At 41.2% G+C, this 23,277-nt stretch overlaps 1 protein-coding gene across 1 annotated transcript in view; it reads right to left on the bottom strand.

The window, feature by feature from the left end:
- The window catches only part of IMPG1 (interphotoreceptor matrix proteoglycan 1), a 742,521-nt gene that overhangs the window by 60,634 nt on the left and 658,610 nt on the right, over positions 1 to 23,277 (bottom strand). The window contains exons 13-14 of the mRNA XM_077289856.1: positions 18,752 to 19,734; positions 8,444 to 8,663 (exon numbers count right to left, since the gene is read on the bottom strand). Of these exons, the coding sequence (XP_077145971.1) occupies positions 8,444 to 8,663; positions 18,752 to 19,734 (1,203 nt within the window). The remainder of the gene's footprint in view (positions 1 to 8,443; positions 8,664 to 18,751; positions 19,735 to 23,277) is intronic.

Here is a 23,277-nt window from a genome sequence, read left to right as displayed (position 1 = left end):
TCCAGCGATGACAGCGGGAGATCCAGCGACGAAATAAAGTTTCAAACGATCTGCTACGACGTACAATTCTCAGCGGGGTCCCTGATCGCAGTAGCGTGTCAGAGACAGTGATATCGTATGGATATCGCTGGAACGTCATGGATCGTACCGTCGTAGCGACCAAAGTGCCACTGTGTGACAGTACCCTAAGACAGGCCATCAGTGTATGATTGGTGGGGGATTCAACCCTCAATATCTCCACCAATAACACTATTCCACATGTTTTCAAAAGTTGTCAGGTTCAGTAATGAAATTATCCATTTCTTAATTATTTGGCCTCTTGAATTCAAATCTGACAATGTCAATTTTTTTGTTGGCTCTTGTTTCTATGAAATCAAAAACTTTTCCTATTTATTGCTACTTATGATTAATACATAAAAGTTGCCTTACTTTGAAGCATTATTATTTTTGCAAATAAAAAGATGCAGAATATTTTGCTTTGAGAATTTTCTGAAGTTTAATTAAAAGAAACTTAGCATCAATTCAAATATCTAAAACATGTCTAAACACTATTGCAAATTATAAAGTTACTGAAATTGCAGTACAGAATTTGGTTCCCATTCAATGACAACTCTTTTTTGCTTGCCTCTTATACTCCTGCATCAGATCATTTCTTACAATTGTCCAACAGTAATCTGCAATCATTGATGGATTGCATTTTCTATGATATCTTTTCTCCATAACCACAATATCTTGATGAAATCTCTCACAATGCTCCTCATTCACTACTCCGCAGTTTGGTGGAATAAAGTCTAAAAGTGTAAGAAATGAGTCTTTAAGGAAATGTTACAGCCAAGATTCTTATATGTTTTGAGGAGATTTTTCAAGGAAATCTTCATAGTTATCTGCTTTTGAGTTTCTCAAAAAATAGCTACCACTAATACGAATATTACCCATGCAGCTGCAACAAATGGAAAAACTCCTCATCTTGAAGAAGCTTATGAATCTGAGGTCCACTGAAGACTCCTTTCTTTATCTTTGCTTCACTGAACTCTGGAAATGTATCAATATGATACTTGAATGCTATTGCATTTTTATCTATTGCCTTTGCAAAGTTCTTCATTTGGCCCAACTTGGTATGCAATGGTGGTAACAAAATCTTATGTGGGTCAATAAGTCCTGGATGCAGGACATTTTTACTCCCTCGAAGAAGTGAATGTCAGAGAGGCCAGTCTCCTATTGTTGTGATATTCTCTTGCACGACTATCATGTTGATATAAGTTTCTTGTGTACTGCATAACCAGCTGGAATTGAAGGTGGCGCACTGCCGTTTTGTAGCAAGACGGCTTTTAGGCTTGTTTTGGATGAATTAATGAATAGCCTCTGTTCCTCTGGATTTTGACTTATATTCAGAGCTTCCATTAAACTGCGTGTGATCGGTTGGTTCTCTCCAGATCATTGGGACTGCAAAAGGCATAGATTCCCATACAACCACTGGGTAAGATGTGATGCCCATTTGTTGCAGCATATGTGTGGAGCCCAACTTTTGTCCTGATCTCCTATTCTGCAACCAAAATACAGGACAGGTTGTAGGTTTTTCTTATCATCGTAGTCAAATTTTGCCTTTGTCACACAAAAGTGACTTCTCTTCATATGTAACAAAAGCTATCCTATTTGATAGTGTAAGAATGAGGTGTAACTGAAAAACATATAGAAACATGTCAATATGCTAAGAAGCTAAGCTAAGAAATCCTAAACCTGTTTATCTTAAACAGAGAACATTTATAAAAGTAGGTGATGAAACTGTAAGGGTATGTTTCCACGTTCAGGAAACGCTGCTTGTTTGACGCTGCGCAGCGCTGCAGCGTCAAACAAGCAGCATCCAGATGTTCCAGCATAGTGGAGGGGATTTGATGAAATCCCGTCTCCACTATGCGTGGAAACCCGCACGCGGCGGCCCTGCGACTACGGACATGCTGCGCGTCTTTTCAGATCGCAGCATGCCCGTACACCTTGCGGGGACGCAGCGTCCCCGCAAGGCATATCACAGGGCCCTATGGGACAGAGCGATCATCCCGGATGTGAAGAGTTAACACATCCGGCATGATCGCGTCCCATTAAGGGGGCGGGGCTTAGCGCCGAGCGGCAGCGCCGAGCGGCTTCGCCGCTGCGGCGATACCGTCGGCCGTACGGAACGTGGAGACATACCCTAATTATGATTATGTCATTGGAGATGAGTTGGCATTTTTGATTGGTCACCCTAAAATGATAGAATTCTCAAGTCTTAACAGGTTAAATAGATGATGTAATAGGCTAGCTACTAGCAATGCAATAATGATGAAATAATTATAATGCAATTTTTCTATTTATTATGCATGAAAGGTGTCATAAGTAACTAGATCCTTCTCTGGAACTTGAAAATTAAAGCCAATCAGCAAATTAAGCAAATTTCTTAAACAAGTTGTCCTCTACTTTTTCATTGATGACCTATTCTTTAGATAGGTGATCAATGTCTGATGGGCTGGGGCCCATCACCTGGCACCCCAACTGATCAGTTGTTATCGGTGTTGGTGGCGGCAACTGCCAGTAAGTAGTACTCACTTGCAAAGCTGGCCAGCTTCTGTTAGTGGCCATGGCAGGGTACAGCACAACTTTCTCCACAAAAGTAGTTGATTTCAACTCTTTTTGTCTCTGAGCCAATTTGGCTGCAGAACAGCTCTCTTCAGGTCATTGACCAGGTCCTCCCATGCAGTTCTGGGTGGATTCCTGACCTTTCTCAGACTCACCCTTACCTCACGAGGTGAGAACCTGCTTGGAGCCCCAGACCAAGGAAGATTGGCAAACATCTTGTGTTTCTTCCATTTTCTAATAATTGTGCACACAGTTGTTACCTTCTCACCAAGCTTCTTGCCTATTGGCTTGAGTCCCATCCCAGTCTTGTGCAGGTCTACAATTTTGTCCTTGGTGTCCTTAGAGAGCTCTTTGGTCTTAGCCGTGGTGGAAAGGTTAGGGTGTGATTGATTGAGTGGACAGGTGTCTTTTATACAGGTAACGAGTTCAAACAGGTGCACTTTATACTGGTAATGACTAATGAGTGCAGAGTAGGAGTGCTTCTTAAAGAAAAACTAACATGTCTGTGAGAGTCAGAATTCTTGCTGGTTGGTAGGTGATCAAATACTTATTTCATGCAATAAAATGCAATTTACTAGTTTAAAAATTAAACAATGTGATTTTCAGTTTTTTTATTTTAAGATTCTGTCCCCTACAGTTGAAGTGTAAAATGATAACAATTTACAGACCTTTCCATTCTTACTAGGTGGGAAAGCTTGCAAAATCAGCAGTGTATCAAATACTTATTTTCTCCACTGTATGTACATAGCCCTGTACTTGAAATAACTGCTCATCTTTATTCAAGTGAATACTCATTGCACATCAATACTTATTTGTGCATGGAGAAACACTGGAGGCAATGGGACAGAGATACCCATCTTATGTTCAATACCAGCACTGGACACACTATTTGGATATTGCAAAATGTAATCAATAATTATTTCTAATCTCTGGGGATCAAACACCTCATCTATAACATATTGATGGCTTATTCTAAGCGAGAACAAATCTCTCTGGGGTCGAGTGACAGCAGTCACACCAAGGCCCAGATACCTCAAGGGACCCTCTGCCACATATGAAATCTACAGTAGTAATAGTATCAGAAACAAAACATAGTCGATGGGAAGCCCTGTTATAGTTAAGCCTCTGATTCTAGGGACAAGCCAAAAAAAATGTTTTTTTTTAACATAATTTTTTAGGAAAGAGTCAAAGAGTGACACTGGAGGGGTCTCACAGATCTCACCACTGCCACCAATTGTCGATGATCACAGTCAGGGGAGTCACGCTGAACAACCCCCATTACCTTTTTGTCACAAAGCAGCCCTCTGCTGGCCCATATCATCAGGACAATTACATGATTAGCCGATGATTAATGAATGATGCTGCAGCTGTTACCACAAATAGGCCGGTTATTGGAGGCCTAACAGTGAGTGTATGGTATATACACCTCCAATTCCAACACATGTAATAAAGATATACCCAGTACGGTCACTGCTAACTCCACGATAACCACAGAACTACTCGCTGCCACCACCATTTTTTTTTCACAGGCTGATCGGACTCCTGGATTTTAGTATGGTTTTCAGGAGTGTGGTTTACAGAACAAAAGGAACACGACTATTAAATTTGATATTAAATCCAGAACAATAGACATTGTTTTTAAAACTATACAAAAGATTTTACAAAGGGGCAAAACAATACAGCATATACAATTACATAGAATAAAAGGAGAAACAAAAGAAACTTACTACGAAGGCCCCAGAGATGGCTTAGCTAGCAAAGGAGAGCACTTGAATTGAAAACGTCCAGTGAATGAAAATCATACATACACTGAGATTTTTCTGCAGCAATCTAGGTAATAAATCACCTTGTCCTTTAATCAGCACCTAAATAACACCCATACACCTCCCCTTGATGACTCAAAACAGGGCTGGCCATGGGATGTAATTTCAGCTTTAGAAAATTATGAGATTTCCAATTTCCAAGATATTTGTACCCCTGGGGATCACAGTAGGGATATATATACATATATATATAATATATATATATACACTCACTGGCCACTTTATTAGGTACACCTGTCCAACTTCTTGTTAACACTTAATTTCTAATCAGCCAATCACATGGCGGCAACTCAGTGCATTTAGGCATGTAGACATGGTCAAGACAATCTCCTGCAGTTCAAACCGAGCATCAGTATGGGGAAGAAAGGTGATTTGAGTGCCTTTGAACGTGGCATGGTTGTTGGTGCCAGAAGGGCTGGTCTGAGTATTTCAGAAACTGCTGATCTACTGGGATTTTCACGCACAACCATCTCTAGGGTTTACAGAGAATGGTCCGAAAAAGAAAAAAAATCCAGTGAGCGGCAGTTCTGTGGGCGGAAATGCCTTGTTGATGCCAGAGGTCAGAGGAGAATGGGCAGACTGGTTCGAGCTGATAGAAAGGCAACAGTGACTCAAATCACCACCCGTTACAACCAAGGTAGGCCTAAGAGCATCTCTGAATGCACAGTGCGTCGAACTTTGAGGCAGATGGGCTACAGCAGCAGAAGACCACACCGGGTACCACTCCTTTCAGCTAAGAACAGGAAACTGAGGCTACAATTTGCACAAGCTCATCGAAATTGGACAGTAGAAGATTGGAAAAACGTTGCTTGGTCTGATGAGTCTCGATTTCTGCTGCGACATTCGGATGGTAGGGTCAGAATTTGGCATAAACAATATGAAAGCATGGATCCATCCTGCCTTGTATGGAGCATCTTTGGGATGTGCAGCCGACAAATCTGCGGCAACTGTGTGATGCCATCATGTCAATATGGACCAAAATCTCTGAGGAATGCTTCCAGCACCTTGTTGAATCTATGCCACGAAGAATTGAGGCAGTTCTGAAGGCAAAAGGGGGTCCAACCCGTTACTAGCATGGTGTACCTAATAAAGTGGCCGGTGAGTGTATATATATATATATATATATATATTTATACTGTTACTCAGAGACCAAACATGACCCGGTTCACACCATCTATCAGGCGGTCATTTAATTGGTGGGATTCTACAAAATTCACAGCATTGCAATAAAATGCAGTAAGATGCGATTAAAACATCGTATCTACCCCAAAATGTAAAGTAAAGACGTCAGCTCAGGGTGATAAAATAATCCTTCACACAGCCCCATATCCTGAAAAATTAGACTGTTATGTCTCAGAAAATGGAGACAAAAGTGAACGTTTTTGTTTTACAGATTTCTGAATTGTTTTCACCACTTAAATAATATTAAAAAAAGATACATGTTTACTATCTGCATACTTGTACTGTCTTGGGGAATCATATTGCCAGTTCAGTTCTACCATATGTATTTAACATGGTAAATAAAAAAAAGCAGAAGACCATTGTGGAATTGAACTTTTTTTTTGAAATTTCCGGGCGTTTGGAATTTTTTTTGCCATTTTTCATTACATTATGTGGCAGAATGAATGGTGTCATTCAAATGAACAACACATCCCGCAAAAAACAAGCCCTCACATGGCTATATGGATGGAAAAATAAAAATATTCATGGCTCTTAGAAGGAGGGGAGGAAAAAGCAAAAAAATGGAAAATCGCCCGGGTTCTGAAGGAGTTAAAGTAGTTTTTGCTCCACTTACATTTATGTTTAAGATATTCTGCATGCACATTCAATGCCTAATACTTTATGTATGATTATTTAATTTGATTTTAAATGAATATTTAGAATTATAGCATTGTTATGAGCAAGGATAATAACAAAATGCTATTAAGCGGCCAATTTTCCCGGAAGAAACAAGGTACAGAGACAAGCGCTATTACAATGATGTATCATATTGTGATATTCAACCTTGTTTCTAAAAAACAGATCATCAAACAAATCCTATATAAACACCGAAGAAACCATTTTCATATTTTAAAGCTGCAGGAGGTGTCCGTGTATATTGGCATATTTATGTTCCTCTGCTATAGCTGCCCAGTGATTATATTTCACATGAAGTAAACATCGACTTTAATTTACACTTTATTTAGTCATCTCTTACGTAGCTCATGTAGCTAAGCAGAATAGATGCAGGACTGTTATCAGTACTATATTCGATCATCAGAGGTATTATCTCAATGCTCGTGCACTGGCGCTTTGGACATCTTTAAGAAATGCTGTCCTCGCAGTCCATTTTCCAATGAATATTATAGTACTGACTTTTCTAGAAGAAACCATCTGAATAAATCTACATTATATTTCGATATCGGGAGCTGTTATTATTTCTATATACAGATACTCTATCTGCGTTAGATTAGTTTGCACTCTTAGAACAGAAATTCATTTATTATTGAAGATAGCATCATGTAAAATAGAACTAATAGCTGAGAATATGGAGGAAGGTAGTATGGTAACTTAACCTTCATCTATAAGCATGTGTATACCATTCATTCTGGCCTTTATCAAAATAGTTTATTTCTTAAAAAGTTATAATTTTTTTCAAAAGGACAGATTTTTTCTTTATGGGCGCAGACAAACGGCCGTATAACTTGTGCGAGGATCGCATCGCGATCCTCAGACTGACCTTCGGCTCTCCTGACCTGGGAGTGACAGATGCACAGAAATACATCATGATCAGGTCAGGAGAAGTGTCCGGCAGGTCCATGCAGTGAGATGCGATCATGAAGCTGTATTTTGAAATACTTTCTCATTTTACATGGCTGCATTTGGGCAAATATATTTTGCCCTCATCAGTTGGACCTCGCGGAGGTGTGGGTGTTGTGGTGGATATAGGGATGCTAAAATAGTGTCAGTGAGTAAGGACACGTAGGAGTAAGGACCAGCTCAAGATGGGCTCTAAGTCTCTGGATGTAAATAAGAATTAATTATTTAGTGATAACACTCAGAGCCCACATCTTTCCCTGTACTTAATGGCTGATTTGACCAGCCATCAAGTGCCTCTAACATCTGCCAGTGAAGTGTTGTTTGGTCCGTGGCTGTTAACCAGTTAAATCTCTCTGTCAATCACTGACAGCGGGATTTAACATGTGTCAGGTGGAAGTGCTTCATTGATCCCACCCATCGGTGCCCCTGTCATGTGATTGTGGGGCGCCGATGAGTTATTATGACATTCGGGGGTCTTCTGATGACCTCCCTATCTGTCATTCTGAATCTCCTATGAATCTTCACAGAAGATCGTGATTTCTGCTATACATAGCATTGCTGATTCCCTGGTATGTATAGCACAAACGATCAAACAATTGCATTTTCAAGTCCTCTAAAGTCAGTAAAAATGAAAAAAAAATGAAAGGAAAAAATAAAAAACACTATAAAAGTTCAAATCACCCCCGTTTTGCCCCATTAAGAAAAAACATAAAAGAACTAACAAAAAAGTTATACATATTTGGTATCGCTACTTTCAGAAACGTCTGAACTATCAAAATATAAGATAATAGGGACCAAACATGCTGAATTGAACATGCCTAATCCTTTTTTTTTTAGTAAAAATAAATGAAGCGCACTCTGCTAGTCAGGAGGGGCAGACTGAACTTGGGTAAACCCAAAAGACCAGACTCGGAGAGGAAACAGTCGCACTCAATAAATGATTTTGGTTGAAAAAAAGTGTTTATTACTTGTGTAGGGAAAACACCATAGAAAGTTGGGACATTGAAGGTAAAATTACGTTTCGACCCTTACCGGGTCTTTGCCAAACCTCACTGAAAGCTAAAAAAGACTTGCTTGGAGAAGTAATTAAAATGAAGGGCTCTTAAGCAGGTGCTCTTAAGTTGGCATGGGTGAAGAATGGCGTGCCCTACGCCGTCTGCGGTGACATGTTATGGTCTTACACTTACTTTTTGCCAATACAAGATTCTTACCTGGCTCGATGTCAAGTGAGTAACTGTCGATCTGTAAATTGAGGAGCTGAGCTACAGCATTGCAAAAATCTTCTAACACACAATGGACAGCCTCAGTGACGTTATAGGGCACAGATTCGCTAAATTTCAGCTTGCTGTTCACAATTACACTCCCTTTTTTGAAGTTAAGAATTTCAAGGTGCCTAAATCCTGTTAGATTGGATTGAAGATATGGAAGCAGCTGTAAGACAGAAACACTTGCATTACATTAACAAAAATCTCCTCTCTTCCCTGAGGGAACTGTTAATAGTATTATCAATTAATCTAAATTAATCTAAACCAGATCAATATTTGCCTTCAAACAAAATCAAAGCACCAATTTTTCTAGGAACTCCTATAAAGAGGTTTTAAAGGAATTCGGCAGGGAGGTTGCTGTTCCAAACAACTTGGAGAACTAACTGGAAGTAGGCTCAGTTAATCCCTAGCTAAGAAGGGTCGCAGCTGTGACCATGCAGTTGGTGGCGTAGACATATCAGCCCATGTGTCAAGGTCAGGAGTCAGGACCAGAAAAAAGACTTGTGGAGTGCAGATGAGCACCGTAACAGTACCTGTGGGGAATTGCTGGTGGATAAGAATAACCTTTTTTTTGTATTTTTAATAAGCTTGAGCCTTTGTCAGAACATTTGTCATTGACTAGAAACCCCCCATAACATTACAAGAGGTCAATTCATTTTTAAGCCTTTGAAAAAAACAAATCTGCAATCTCGTTGGCTTCTACTGAACAATATTGACATGGTTTCTTAAAACAACATTTATGAAGGAAGCCGGTATTGCTTTTCTATGACATCACTGATTTAGCTAAATGGGTTGGGATGATTAATTTTTATGAGTAGCCAACAATTTTGTTGCACTCCAGAAATGGGTTCTATGATAAGTGCAGCACACTTTTCCCTACAGTTACGTTACTTATTTATCATTATGGGAATGCCATTACATTGTAGCTAATCAAACATATTGCAGGCCCAGCTTTCACCTTGTGTATTCTTCCAAAGCAGAACTACACAGAATAAAAGACATACAGAGAAATTCTACCCATCCTATATATTAATATGTGCAATCAACAGTCATTTGGAAATAATAAATGGAAGTATGGCAATGGGAAGAGCAGCTTTTATGGTTCCAAAATTGAAAGTAATTATGCTTTATGTTAGGGCATCTCGTTGAGAAATACTTTGATGAACGAACAGGAGACTGTATCTGGGGAACAAAGGAATCATTTTAAAAAGAATGTATCATTACAAGAAAAAAAATATGTCAAAAACATTTCTTTTGTTTTGGGAATTTTCTGTTTTTTATTTTTAACATTAAAATGTCAATCATTAGTATTCACTCAAGCTATTAGCAGTGAACAAAAGGCTAGATATCTCCTGCTTTCAACAGCTCAATTTCCAGCTTTTTTTGCGTACGCTGGATCATGGACTCATATCACTATCTTAGCAGAGCAGGATTTTTTAGTGACAGATGATAGTTTTATTGTAATGCTTGAAGCCTAAATACAGCAGGATAGTAACATATCACACTATACATGCATTTCATAGATTGTAAGCTTGCGAGCAGGGCCCTCACTCCTCTTGGTATCTGTTGATTTATGTGTTTATTGTTATGGTGTAATGTCTTTTATTGTCTGTACAAGTCCCCTCTAAAATGTAATGTGCTGCGGAATATGTTGGCGCTATAGAAATAAAATAATAATTATTTTTATTATTATTTAAAGAGCATCTTTTACCAATTTTTTTTTATGTTGAACTGTACACATGAAATAATAGTAGCTGCAGAGAATAACATTATATTATATTATTATTATTATTGCATTATTGTCATGTATATGGCACTTTGTACTTACAATTGCTCATTTTGCCTTTCTACCCAGTTAATTCTTCTCTTTTCCATTAGGTCTATGACATCATGTGATTAAAAACAGGTTAGCTGAATTTCTAAGCTCTATGTAGAAACAGGAGGACAATTTTCCCTGTATAAATAATAAGTCACTGCAAAAGTCAATAGCATGGGGAGAAGGGACCAGCTGTGTTGTGGATTCTGTTTTTGGGCTCCCTCTGGTGGTTACAACTGGTACTGGGTGACTTTGGTGGGTTGCGGTCTCTGGTTTCCACCTGTCCATCTGAGGCTGGGTGTTTCCTATTTAACCTGGCTTTCCTGTCATTCCCTTGCCGGCTATCAATGTATTCAGATGTGCTCAGTTTGGTTCTGACTACCTGCTTCCAGATCTCTCAGGATAAGCTAAGTTATGCTTTTCAGTTGTTTTGTTTTTTGTCCAGCTTGCTAAATATTACTCTATGCTAGTTGGAAGCTCTAGTGGGCTGAGGTGCTCCCCATGTGCCATGAGTTGGCACATGGGTGCTTGTAATCTCAGGATGGTTTTTGATTAGGGTTTTTTGCTGACCGCTCAGACCCCTTTTGTATCCTTCTGCTTTCTAGTTATAGCGGGCCTCGTTTTGCTAACTCTATTTTCATATCTATGTGCGTACCTTCCTCTCATTTTCACCGTCAATACATGTGGGGGGCAACTATACCTTTGGGGTTTATTTCTCTGGAGGCAAGTTAGGTCTTTATTTTCTCTGCAGTGCTAGTTAGCTCTTAGGCTGGCGCGAGGCGTCTAGAATCAACGTAGGCACGCTCCCTGGCTATTTCTAGTTGTGTTTGTCAGGAGTAGGGCAGCGGTCAGCCCAGGTTCCATCACCCTAGAGCTCGTCCGTTATTTGAGTTATTTTTTGCTTGTCCAGTGCGATCCCCTAGCCATTGGGATCCATAACAGTATAGCCGGCCCGCAAAGTGTTAATTGTTTGGGCTGAAGCAGGAGAAAAAGAAGTGTTGAAGGGAAATTTAATTTTTTTTTTTCCCCTCAGAGTTTTGCTGCCTAGCCTTTAATTGCTGTCTAGCTGCTTCTTACCTCCTCTTAACCCTTGAATGGCTCTGACCTTAGCTGTTTAATATGGATGTCCAGAGTTTGGCTTCCAGCCTGAATAATCTCGCTGCAAAAGTTCAAAACATACAGGATTTTGTTGTTCACACTCCTTTGTCTGAACCTAGAATTCCTATTCCAGAGTTTTTTTCTGGAGATAGATCTACCTTCCTGAATTTCAGGAACAATTGCAAATTGTTTCTTTCTTTGAAATCTCGCTCCTCTGGAGACCCTGCTCAGCAGGTCAAGATTGTAATATCTTTCCTGCGGGGCGACCCTCAGAATTGGGCATTTGCATTGGCACCAGGAGATCCTGCATTGCTCAGTGTGGATGCGTTTTTTCTGGCACTGGGATTGCTCTATGAGGAACCTAACCTGGAGATTCAGGCTGAAAAGGCTTTATTAGCCCTCTCTCAGGGGCATGATGAAGCGGAAGTATATTGTCAAAAATTTCGGAAATGGTCGGTACTTACTCAGTGGAATGAGTGCGCCCTGGCTGCAAACTTCAGAGATGGTCTTTCTGAGGCCATTAAGGATATTATGGTGGGGTTCCCTGCGCCTACAGGTCTGAATGAGTCTATGGCTATGGCCATTCAGATTGATCGGCATTTGCGGGAGCGCAAACCTGTGCACCAGTTGGCGGTGTCTTCTGAACAGGCACCTGAGACTATGCAATGTGATAGAATTCAGTCCAGAAGTGAACGGCAAAATTATAGGCGGAAAAACGGATTGTGTTTTTATTGTGGTGATTCAGCTCATGTTATATCAGCATGCTCTAAACGCACAAAAAAGGTTGATAAATCTTTTGCCATTAGTACTCTGCAGTCTAAGTTCATTTTGTCTGTAACTCTGATTTGTTCACTGTCATCCATTTCCGTCGATGCTTATGTGGATTCGGGCGCTGCCCTGAGTCTTATGGATTGGTCATTTGCCAAACGCTGCGGTTTTAGTCTGGAGCCTCTGGAAGTTCCTATTCCTTTGAAGGGAATTGACTCTACACCACTGGCTATGAATAAACTGCAGTACTGGACACAAGTGACCATGCGCATGACTCCCGTTCATCAGGAGGTGATTCGCTTCCTTGTACTGTATAATTTACATGATGTACTAGTGCTTGGTCTGCCATGGTTACAAACTCATAATCCAGTCCTGGATTGGAAAACAATGTCTGTGTTAAGCTGGGGATGTCAGGGGGTTCATGATTATGCACCTCTGATTTCAATCGCTTCATCTACTCCTTCTGAGGTCCCTGCGTTTTTGTCTGACTATCGGGATGTTTTTGAGGAGCCTAAGCTCAATTCGCTCCCTCCTCATAGGGATTGTGACTGTGCTATAGAATTAATTTCTGGCAGTAAGTTCCCTAAGGGTCGTTTATTTAATCTGTCAGTGCCAGAGCATACTGCTATGCGGAATTATATTAAGGAGTCCTTGGAAAAGGGACATATTCGTCCATCTTTGTCCCCTCTGGGAGCAGGTTTTTTTTTCGTGGCTAAAAAAGATGGTTCCCTGAGGCCTTGTATAGATTATCGCCTTCTGAATAAGATTACAGTCAAATATCAGTATCCATTGCCATTATTGACTGATTTGTTTGCTCGCATTAAGGGGGCTAGGTGGTTCACTAAGATAGATCTTCGCGGTGCGTATAATCTTGTGCGGATAAAGCAGGGTGATGAGTGGAAAACCGCATTTAATACGCCTGAGGGCCATTTTGAGTATTTGGTAATGCCTTTTGGACTTTCTAATGCTCCTTCAGTCTTTCAGTCCTTTATGCACAATATTTTCCGTGAATATCTGGATAAGTTTATGATTGTGTATTTGGATGATATTTTGGTGTTTTCTGATGACTGGGAGTCTCATGTTCTACAGGTCAGGAAGGTGTTTCAAGTCCTGCGGGCCAATTCTCTGTTTGTGAAGGGCTCGAAATGTCTCTTCGGAGTCCAGAAGATTTCTTTTTTGGGGTACATTTTTTCTCCTTCTACTATTGAGATGGATCCCGTCAAGGTTCAGGCGATTTGTGACTGGACACAACCTACATCTGTTAAGAGTCTTCAGAGGTTCTTGGGTTTTGCTAATTTTTATCGTCGGTTCATTGCTAATTTTTCCAGTGTTGTTAAACCTTTGACTGATTTGACTAAAAAGGGTGCTGATGTTGCTAATTGGTCTCCTACGGCTGTGGAGGCCTTTCAGGAACTTAAGCGCCGGTTTTCTTCTGCTCCTGTGTTATGTCAACCAGATGTTTCACTTCCTTTTCAGGTTGAGGTTGATGCTTCCGAGATTGGAGCGGGGGCGGTTTTGTCACAGAGAAGTTCCGATGGCTCGGTGATGAAGCCATGTGCGTTCTTTTCTAGAAAATTCTCGCCCGCCGAGCGTAATTATGATGTGGGTAATCGGGAGCTTTTGGCCATGAAGTGGGCATTTGAGGAGTGGCGTCATTGGCTTGAGGGTGCTAGACATCGTGTGGTGGTCTTGACTGATCACAAAAATCTGATTTACCTTGAGTCTGCCAGGCGTCTGAATCCTAGACAGGCTCATTGGTCGTTGTTTTTTTCTCGTTTCAATTTTGTGGTTTCATACCTGCCAGGTTCAAAGAATGTGAAGGCAGATGCTCTTTCCAGGAGTTTTGTACCTGACTCTCCTGGAGACTCTGGGCCTACTGGCATCCTTAGGGATGGGGTAATATTGTCCGCCGTCTCCCCAGACTTGCGTCGTGCATTGCAGGAGTTTCAGGCGGATAAACCTGATCATTGTCCACCAGAAAGACTGTTTGTTCCGGATGATTGGACCAGTAGAGTCATCTCCGAGGTCCATTCTTCTGTGTTGGCTGGTCATCCGGGAATATTTGGTACTAGAGACTTGGTGGCCAGGTCTTTTTGGTGGCCTTCCTTGTCAAGGGATGTGCGCACCTTCGTGCAGTCTTGTGAAGTGTGTGCTAAGCCTTGCTGTTCTCGGGCCAGTGGGTTGTTGTTATCCTTGCCTATCCCGAAGAGGCCTTGGACGCACATTTCCATGGATTTTATTTCAGATCTCCCTGTCTCACAGAAAATGTCCGTTATCTGGGTTGTGTGTGACCGCTTTTCTAAGATGGTTCATTTGGTACCCTTGCCTAAGTTGCCTTCCTCCTCTGAGTTGGTCCCTTTATTTTTTCAGAACGTGGTTCGTTTGCATGGGATTCCGGAGAATATCGTTTCTGACAGGGGATCCCAGTTTGTGTCTAGATTTTGGCGGACGTTTTGTGCTAAGATGGGCATTAATTTGTCTTTCTCGTCTGCATTCCATCCTCAGACGAATGGCCAGACGGAGCGAACTAATCAGACCTTGGAAACTTATTTAAGGTGTTTTGTTTCTGCTGATCAAGATGACTGGGTTGCCTTTTTGCCACTGGCCGAATTTGCCCTTAAAGGGAACCTGTCACCACGTTTTTGGAAGATGGGATAAAAATAGCGTTAAATAGGGGCAGAGGTGGGCGTTACATTAGTGTGTGTGTTATGCGTTTATTACCCACCTAAGTTGCCGAAATAACTTTGCAAAGTCTCCGTTTTCGCCTGTCAATCAGGCTGGTCAGGTCACATGGGCGTGGTGTCTTCCCCCAGATTTTGCGTAGTTTTCCGTTGGTGGCGTAGTGGTGTGCGCATGCCCAAAGTCCGGAATCCTCTTCCAGGGGATTTAAAATAGCGCGGTGTTCGTTATTGCATTGGTGATCGGTGGGCGCGGCCATCTTCCTTTGGCCGCGCGTGCGCAGAAGCGGCGCTCTGCTGGCCGCGGCTTCAGGAAAATGGCCGCCGCGATATCCATCTGCGCACGCGCGGCATCCCGCGGCCATTTTCCTGAAGCCGCGGCCAGCAGAGCGCCGCTTCTGCGCACGCGCGGCCAAAGGAAGATGGCCGCGCCCACCGATCACCAATGCAATAACGAACACCGCGCTATTTTAAATCCCCTGGAAGAGGATTCCGGACTTTGGGCATGCGCACACCACTACGCCACCAACGGAAAACTACGCCAAATCTGGGGGAAGACAACGCCCATGCGACCTGACCAGCCTGATTGACAGGCGAAAACGGAGACTTTGCAAAGTTATTTCGGCAACTTAGGTGGGTAATAAACGCATAACACACACACTAATGTAACGCCCACCTCTGCCCCTATTTAACGCTATTTTTATCCCATCTTCCAAAAACGTGGTGACAGGTTCCCTTTAATAATCGGGCTAGTTCTGCTACTTTGGTTTCTTCTTTCTTTTGTAATTCGGGGTTTCATCCTCGTTTTTCCTCTGGTCAGGTGGAGCCTTCGGATTGTCCTGGAGTGGACGTGGTGGTGGACAGGCTACATCAGATTTGGAATCAGGTGGTGGACAATTTGAAGTTGTCTCAGGAGAAGGCTCAGCAGTTTGCTAATCGCCGTCGCCGCGTGGGTCCCCGACTTCGTGTTGGGGACTTGGTGTGGTTGTCTTCTCGTTTTGTCCCTATGAAGGTCTCTTCTCCCAAGTTCAAGCCTCGGTTCATCGGTCCTTATAAGATCTTGGAGATTCTTAACCCTGTATCTTTTCGTTTGGATCTCCCAGCATCGTTTGCTATTCATAATGTGTTCCATCGGTCGTTATTGCGGAGGTATGAGGTGCCCATTGTTCCTTCGGTTGAGCCTCCTGCTCCGGTGCTGGTGGAGGGAGAATTGGAGTATGTTGTTGAGAAGATCTTGGATTCTCGTGTTTCCAGACGTAAACTCCAGTATTTGGTTAAGTGGAAGGGTTATGGTCAGGAGGATAATTCCTGGGTGGTCGCCTCTGATGTTCATGCGACTGATTTGGTCTGCGCCTTCCATAGAGCTCATCCTGATCGCCCTGGGGGTTCTCGTGAGGGTTCGGTGACCCCTCCTCAAGGGGGGGGTACTGTTGTGGATTCTGTTTTTGGGCTCCCTCTGGTGGTTACAACTGGTACTGGGTGACTTTGGTGGGTTGCGGTCTCTGGTTTCCACCTGTCCATCTGAGGCTGGGTGTTTCCTATTTAACCTGGCTTTCCTGTCATTCCCTTGCTGGCTATCAATGTATTCAGATGTGCTCAGTTTGGTTCTGACTACCTGCTTCCAGATCTCTCAGGATAGGCTAAGTTATGCTTTTCAGTTGTTTTGTTTTTTGTCCAGCTTGCTAAATATTACTCTATGCTAGTTGGAAGCTCTAGTGGGCTGAGGTGCTCCCCATGTGCCATGAGTTGGCACATGGGTGCTTGTAATCTCAGGATGGTTTTTGATTAGGGTTTTTTGCTGACCGCTCAGACCCCTTTTGTATCCTTCTGCTTTCTAGTTATAGCGGGCCTCGTTTTGCTAACTCTATTTTCATATCTATGTGCGTACCTTCCTCTCATTTTCACCGTCAATACATGTGGGGGGCAACTATACCTTTGGGGTTTATTTCTCTGGAGGCAAGTTAGGTCTTTATTTTCTCTGCAGTGCTAGTTAGCTCTTAGGCTGGCGCGAGGCGTCTAGAATCAACTTAGGCACGCTCCCTGGCTATTTCTAGTTGTGTTTGTCAGGAGTAGGGCAGCGGTCAGCCCAGGTTCCATCACCCTAGAGCTCGTCCGTTATTTGAGTTATTTTTTGCTTGTCCAGTGCGATCCCCTAGCCATTGGGATCCATAACACAGCTGGGTCAGTAGTTGAAGGGAAGAATGATTTATGCAGGGACAAGACAATTCTTATTTCTACATATAGAAAAGAGTAGAATTAGCAGAGTAGAAAGGCAAAATAAACAACTGTAAGTATACAATGCTGTATAATATTATGATTGCTATATATTTAGGGAAAAAAACTCTATAAGGCTATGTGCACATGTAGGAAAAGTGGTGCAGAATTTTCTGCACAAAATCTGCATCTCCTGGCAGAATCCACAGCAGCGGATTTGCCATGGTTTTTATGTGGATTTTGTGCGGATTTGCCGCGGAATTGATGTGGATTTTGTGCGGATTTTGTGCGTTTTTTGCCACTGCGGATTTTTATTATAGAGGGTTGCAGAAACACTGACATGCACTTCTTTTAAATCCGCAGCAATTCTGCACTGATTTTTCTGCACCATCTGCACAACTTTTTTTTTTTTTACATTGATTTACATGGTACTTTAAATCACTGTGCGGATCTGCAGCGTTTCTGTGCGGAAAAATCTGCTGCGGATCCGCAGCAAATCTGTATCGTGTGCACATAGCCATAGAGTGCTTCTTTCATTTCTGTTAAGTCCAATTGGGCCTTATCAAACAGTTTTGAATTGGGGGTGTGTACGTCTTCCCCCAGTATGACATTGCCCAATCATAATCAAGCAACAACATACATGATAAAAAGAACACATCCTCAAAATTGCTCAGTAGAGTCCGCACCTATGTGAGATATAATGACAGACAGCCATGATCTCCTGGTCTCACCTCATGCAAGACTAGAAAGTGCTAGCATTAGAGAACAGATGAGTAACACCTTTCAAATGTCATAGCAGTCAGTATGGGGTAGAGGCAGCTTAGCTGACATAGCTGTTTTACATTACAAACTCTTCCATCAGCTTTCCTCCTCACCTAAGCACTGTCACCTATGCTGTAGCGCCCCTCCCTGAACACTGTCTGTCTGGAAATGAAAACTCAAAAATGTCAGTAATCACACCTATGTCTGTAAACTCACACAAGAGTAGCCTGTTCTCAGCTATTTTGGAGCATGTTCTTTTTCTCATGTGTGTTACTGCTCGTTTATGATTGGACAACTTCATACAGCGTGGAAGAAGTATACTCAGTCAGTGAAAACTCTCTGATAATGCTCTATTGGGCTTAACGAAAATTAACTCATTAGATGGCTAAACTTGGCTAAACTTGGCTAAACTCAATAGCTCTACAAAATAAAGGCAAAAGTAGAAAATAAAAATAACCCCCTCCCACACGTTTTGGCCACTATTACATAATGTATCCAGTTCAAAATTAAAAATTTGGTGTTAGGTCCTCTTAAATGTACTCCTGGAGGTTGAATCAGCCTTTTGACACTTTTGTGACTAACCCATACACAACAATACAGGAATTGTGTGCACTAATTTGGACATTTCCATCTATCAATTACAGTAATACTAAGTACTTTCTCTTTAACATATGATCGACTATGGGTAAAGGTAGATAATTCCTATGTAGGGTTTTCTAAATGACATATGCTATCTCATTTGATCTTTCTACAATACATACGGTAAATTTGATTTATTAGCTCTTTTAAAGTATTTTGTAAGAAAGATCAAACGATCTTGACTTTCTTTGTTGAAAAATCAACTAAATGGCAGCCTAGGAACATCAAAGCTCCACTATGAGAATGCATATCTCTTTGACCTAAAGAATGTTTACTCACCAGGTGAAGAAATTGCTGTTCAAGTGCTCTGTATTCTGGGGAACTTTTATTGAACAGGTCATCAGAGAATGGCATATTAGTCACCCGTAGACTAAAGAACACAACAAGTTCTTTTCCCTTGTCAGCAGAAGATTCCGCGCTAGATGTTAAATGTTCTAATAATGAAGAAGCTGTAGAATTTCTTGTGAGAGTATCCATACTTGATGTAGAGGATTCAGTTTCTTCCGATTTGTTGTCTATAACTTCTTTCTCTTGCCCTTTCTCAATACTATGACTGGCGCTTTGTGTCCCACTTGCATGTGTGAAGCTTGATTCCAGGACAGTAGAATTAGAAACGGAAGGCGTCATATTGTCATTGTTACTATCATACTGATTAATGCTTTCAGTGGTGCTTGAGCTGGTTGACATTGGCGCTGTTCCTTGAAACAGTGGAATTAATTCTTGAGTAGTTTGTTCATTTCCATCGTCTATCTCAAGCAATGGGCTTTCAGTTTCTCTTACTTTTCCAAAAGTCGTTTGTTCAAATGCTGATCCTGCTTCATCAAACATTTCGGCAACATTTAGAGTGGGTTTATCCCAAATTCCGACTTCCAGAGTAGTTTCTCCAAATGCTTCAAAGTCTTGAGTAGTTTTGTCAAGTAATTGTAATGGTTCTGTAATCTTTTCTTGCATTAATGCATGAGTTGTTTCTTCGGGTAGATTAATACTAGAGATGGAAGTACTCTCTTCATAGAGAGAATGTGATATAGTTACAACATCTGGCTGTAGCTCTTGAGTTGGGGAAACAAAAACTATATTGGGATCAATATAAGCAGGCAATGTTTTCACAGTACTGATAGTAGCCGGCTCTGTCGTTGACATTTCACTCGCTGGCAAAATGACATTAGCATTTCCTGAGTTGAATGAATCCGAAGTGTGAGAAGGAAAAGATGTTTTGTCAGTAGGCACGTTTACATCCATCGAATTTTCTACATGAAACCCATCTGTAAATGAGAAAATACAAATATAAGTACATTAATATGTTTTAAAAGGTAGATAGGGAGGAAACAGATGAAAAATAGTAAAACTATTTTTATAGAGATAACATATTTCCTTGCTCAGAATTCAGCTCATAAGTATTTTATGTTAACCCAGTTTCAGGATTGACTGGTCAGTAGTATGTAAAGTCCATAACATATTGTAGTACCCAGACTGACCACTAGACAGCACAACAGAGACTACTTTTGTAAAGTTTTGATAGCTCCCTTTACAGATTGTAATGAACTTATTATTTGACACACGGTGTATTTGAGTGTTGACATTGACATTTAATAGTGAATCAACTAATGGTTTATAAACTGATATTAGTACAATTACAGACTTCTATTAAAGAAAAAAGTTTTATACCTATTTTACATTTTCCGTGTTTGCAACTGAAAATATTTATATAAAATCTGTTCAATTTTAGTATCTTTACAATTCTTATCCATTGAAATCCATATGCATTATAAATTAGGCTTGAGACTTTTTGATTGATTTTAAATGGAATCTGTCAGCAGGATTTCACACTCCAAACTATATGCTCATGTGGCTCTTTCATAGACAAGTCCAGCAATATCTTTACATTGTTAGTTTGTTCCTCCATTACTAAGAAAACAACTTTTGCATTAATATTTAAATAAGACTATGGATCTGAAGCCTCTGTCACTCCAGCTCTATTCCCCACCCAGTGCTGCCTCCTTCTGCTTGACTGACAGCCTCTAAGCTATCTCACTTCATGCAAAGTAGAAGTAAATCAAGCAGGTGGAGGCGGGGCAGGGAATAGAGCTAGAGTGACCGATGTATTAGATCTACAGTGTAATTTGCACATCTATTCAAACACTGATTTCTTGGTAACAGAGGAATGGATTGGCCATGTAAGGGTAACATAGCACTTGTCTTTGAAAGAGCTACATATACATATACCGTAAATAGTTTGTGGTATGAATTCCTTTTGACAGATTCCCTTTAAACGATTAATGTACACCTTGGTGTAAAACAGTGCACTTTTGAGTAGTATGTAAAAATCAATAGCACTATAAAAAAAGTCTCAGTGTCATCTTAGGATGGGTTCACCCAAGGTGGTCGGGGTACATTTTTTTGCCACAATTTTGAAGAATTACAGCAAAAATGCAGTGGTTTATTAAGATTTTGGAAAATCATGGCATAAAAATATACCATGACCTTATGGTTTTGGAATACCCTCAGGGTTCTTTCAGATGCTCGTTCTTGTGGGCTTTTTTAATTATCCGAAATTGTTTTAAACACATCAAACTGCATACGTGAAAGTCCCTTAAAACTTGGGCTGTGCTTAACGGTAGAATTGTTTCAAAAGATTTATTTTCTCAGAAAAAATTACGTAAGCAACAAACCATTCTCATAAATATTGAACATGCAGGTCGTTAATGCAGTTTATCTTTAGAAATCATACAATATTTATTTAACCCCTTCATGACCTTGGAATTTTTCGTTTTTCCGTTTTCGTTTTTCGCTCCCCTCCTTCACAGAGCCATAACTTTTTTATTTTTCCGTCAATTTGGCCATGTGAGGGCTTATTTTTTGCGGGACGAGTTGTACTTTTGAACGACATCATTGGTTTTACCATGTCGTGTACTAGAAAACGGGAAAAAAATTCCAAGTGCAGTGAAATTGCAAAAAAAGTGCAATCCCACACTTGTTTTTTGCTTGCCTATTTTGCTAGGTTCACTAAATGCTAAAACTGACCTGCCATTATGATTCTCCAGGTCAGTACGAGTTCATAGACACCTCACATGTCTAGGTTATGTTTTACCTAAGTGGTGAAAAAAAATTCCAAACTTTGCAAAAAAAATAAAAATAAAAATTACGCCATTTTCCGATACTCGTAGCGTCTCCATTTTTCGTGATCTGGGGTCAGGTGAGGGCTTATTTTTTGCGTGCCGAGCTGGCGTTTTTAATGGTAGCATTTTGGTGCAGATACGTTCTTTTGATCGCCCGTTATTGCATTTTAATGCAATGTCGCGGCGACCAAAAAAACGTATTTCTGGCGTTTCGATTTTTTTTCTCATTACGCCATTTAGCGATCAGGTTAATGCTTTTTTTTTTATTGATAGATCGGGCGATTCTGAACGCGGCGATACCAAATATGTGTAGGTTTGATTTTTTTTTTTATTGATTTATTTTGATTGGGGCGAAAGGGGGGTGATTTAAACTTTTATGTTTTTTTTATTTTTTTCACATTTTTAAAAACTTTTTTTTTTCACTTTTGCCATGCTTCTATAGCCTCCATGGGAGGCTAGAAGCAGGCACAGCCCGATCGGCTCTGCTACATAACAGCGATCATCAGATCGCTGTTATGTAGGAGAATTGCAGGTGTGCTGTGAGCGCCGACCACAGGGTGGCGCTCACAGCCACCGGCGATCAGTAACCATAGAGGTCTCAAGGACCTCTATGGTTACCATTCAGAAGCATCGCCGACCCCCGATCATGTGACGGGAGTCGGCGATGACGTCATATCCGGCCGCCCGGCCGGATGCGGTAGTTAAATGCCGCTGTCTGCGTTTGACAGCGGCATTTAACTAGTTAATAGGCGCGGGCAGATCGCGATTCTGCCCGCGCCTATTGCGGGCACATGTCAGCTGTTCAAAACAGCTGACATGTCCCGGCTTTGATGCGGGCTCACCGCGGAGCCCTGCATCAAAGCAGGGGAGCTGACCTCGGACGGTATAGTACGTCCGAGGTCAGTAAGGGGTTAATCAAGTGTACAGGCTAAGGACATAATTAATTATAATTTTTAATTAAATGGCAGAATGTTCCAATTTTTCCTAATAGTTTTTTGTGTTCCATTGAAATTTATAGGTGGAATGTAATGTGTGGTTTATAAATACAGTATATTTGATTTCTTGAAGGCATTGAAATTAGCAATGAATAGTGTTGAGCATTCCGATACCGCAAGTATCGGGTATCGGCCGATACTTGCGGTATCGGAATTCCGATACCGGGATTCCGATACTTGCCGCGTATCGGATACCGGAATCGGAAGTTCCAAGATTCAAAATGCAGAAATTCAGCCAATGAGAATGATTCCAAGTGTGGGCACATCCTGTTTAGCATGGAGGGCATGAAACTACTGGCAAGGCTGTGATTGGCTGCTGAAATTATGTCATGCTGCAGTTTAAAAGTCGCTGGCGCCATTTTGCGATCACTCTGCTGTGAATTCAGTTAGTGACAGGACGCTGTTTGCTGACTGAGGGACAGTTTAGAGATAGCGATTTGCTTCTTTGTGCTTTCCAAAGGCTAATTTAGCAACCGCTGTGTTCACCTACTATTCACCTTGCTTTTGCCTTGTAGCGCTGTTTTCACAGCGATCTGCAAGGTCTGTGTGTGTGTGTGTGAGTGCAGCCCACTCTCTAGTCTGAGTGCAGCCACATAGGCCATCCATAGCTGGTTGTATTCAGTTCAGGGAGGGTGGTTCATTGCCTCATACTGTTCTTTTTTTTTTTTTTTTTTTTCAAGTAGTGTAGTCTGCT

Source organism: Ranitomeya variabilis, chromosome 2 (assembly GCF_051348905.1).
Source record: "Ranitomeya variabilis isolate aRanVar5 chromosome 2, aRanVar5.hap1, whole genome shotgun sequence".
NCBI classification, from domain to species: Eukaryota; Metazoa; Chordata; class Amphibia; order Anura; family Dendrobatidae; genus Ranitomeya; species Ranitomeya variabilis.
Note: the sequence above shows the minus strand (reverse complement) of the source record. Positions and strands in the feature narration are given on the sequence as shown.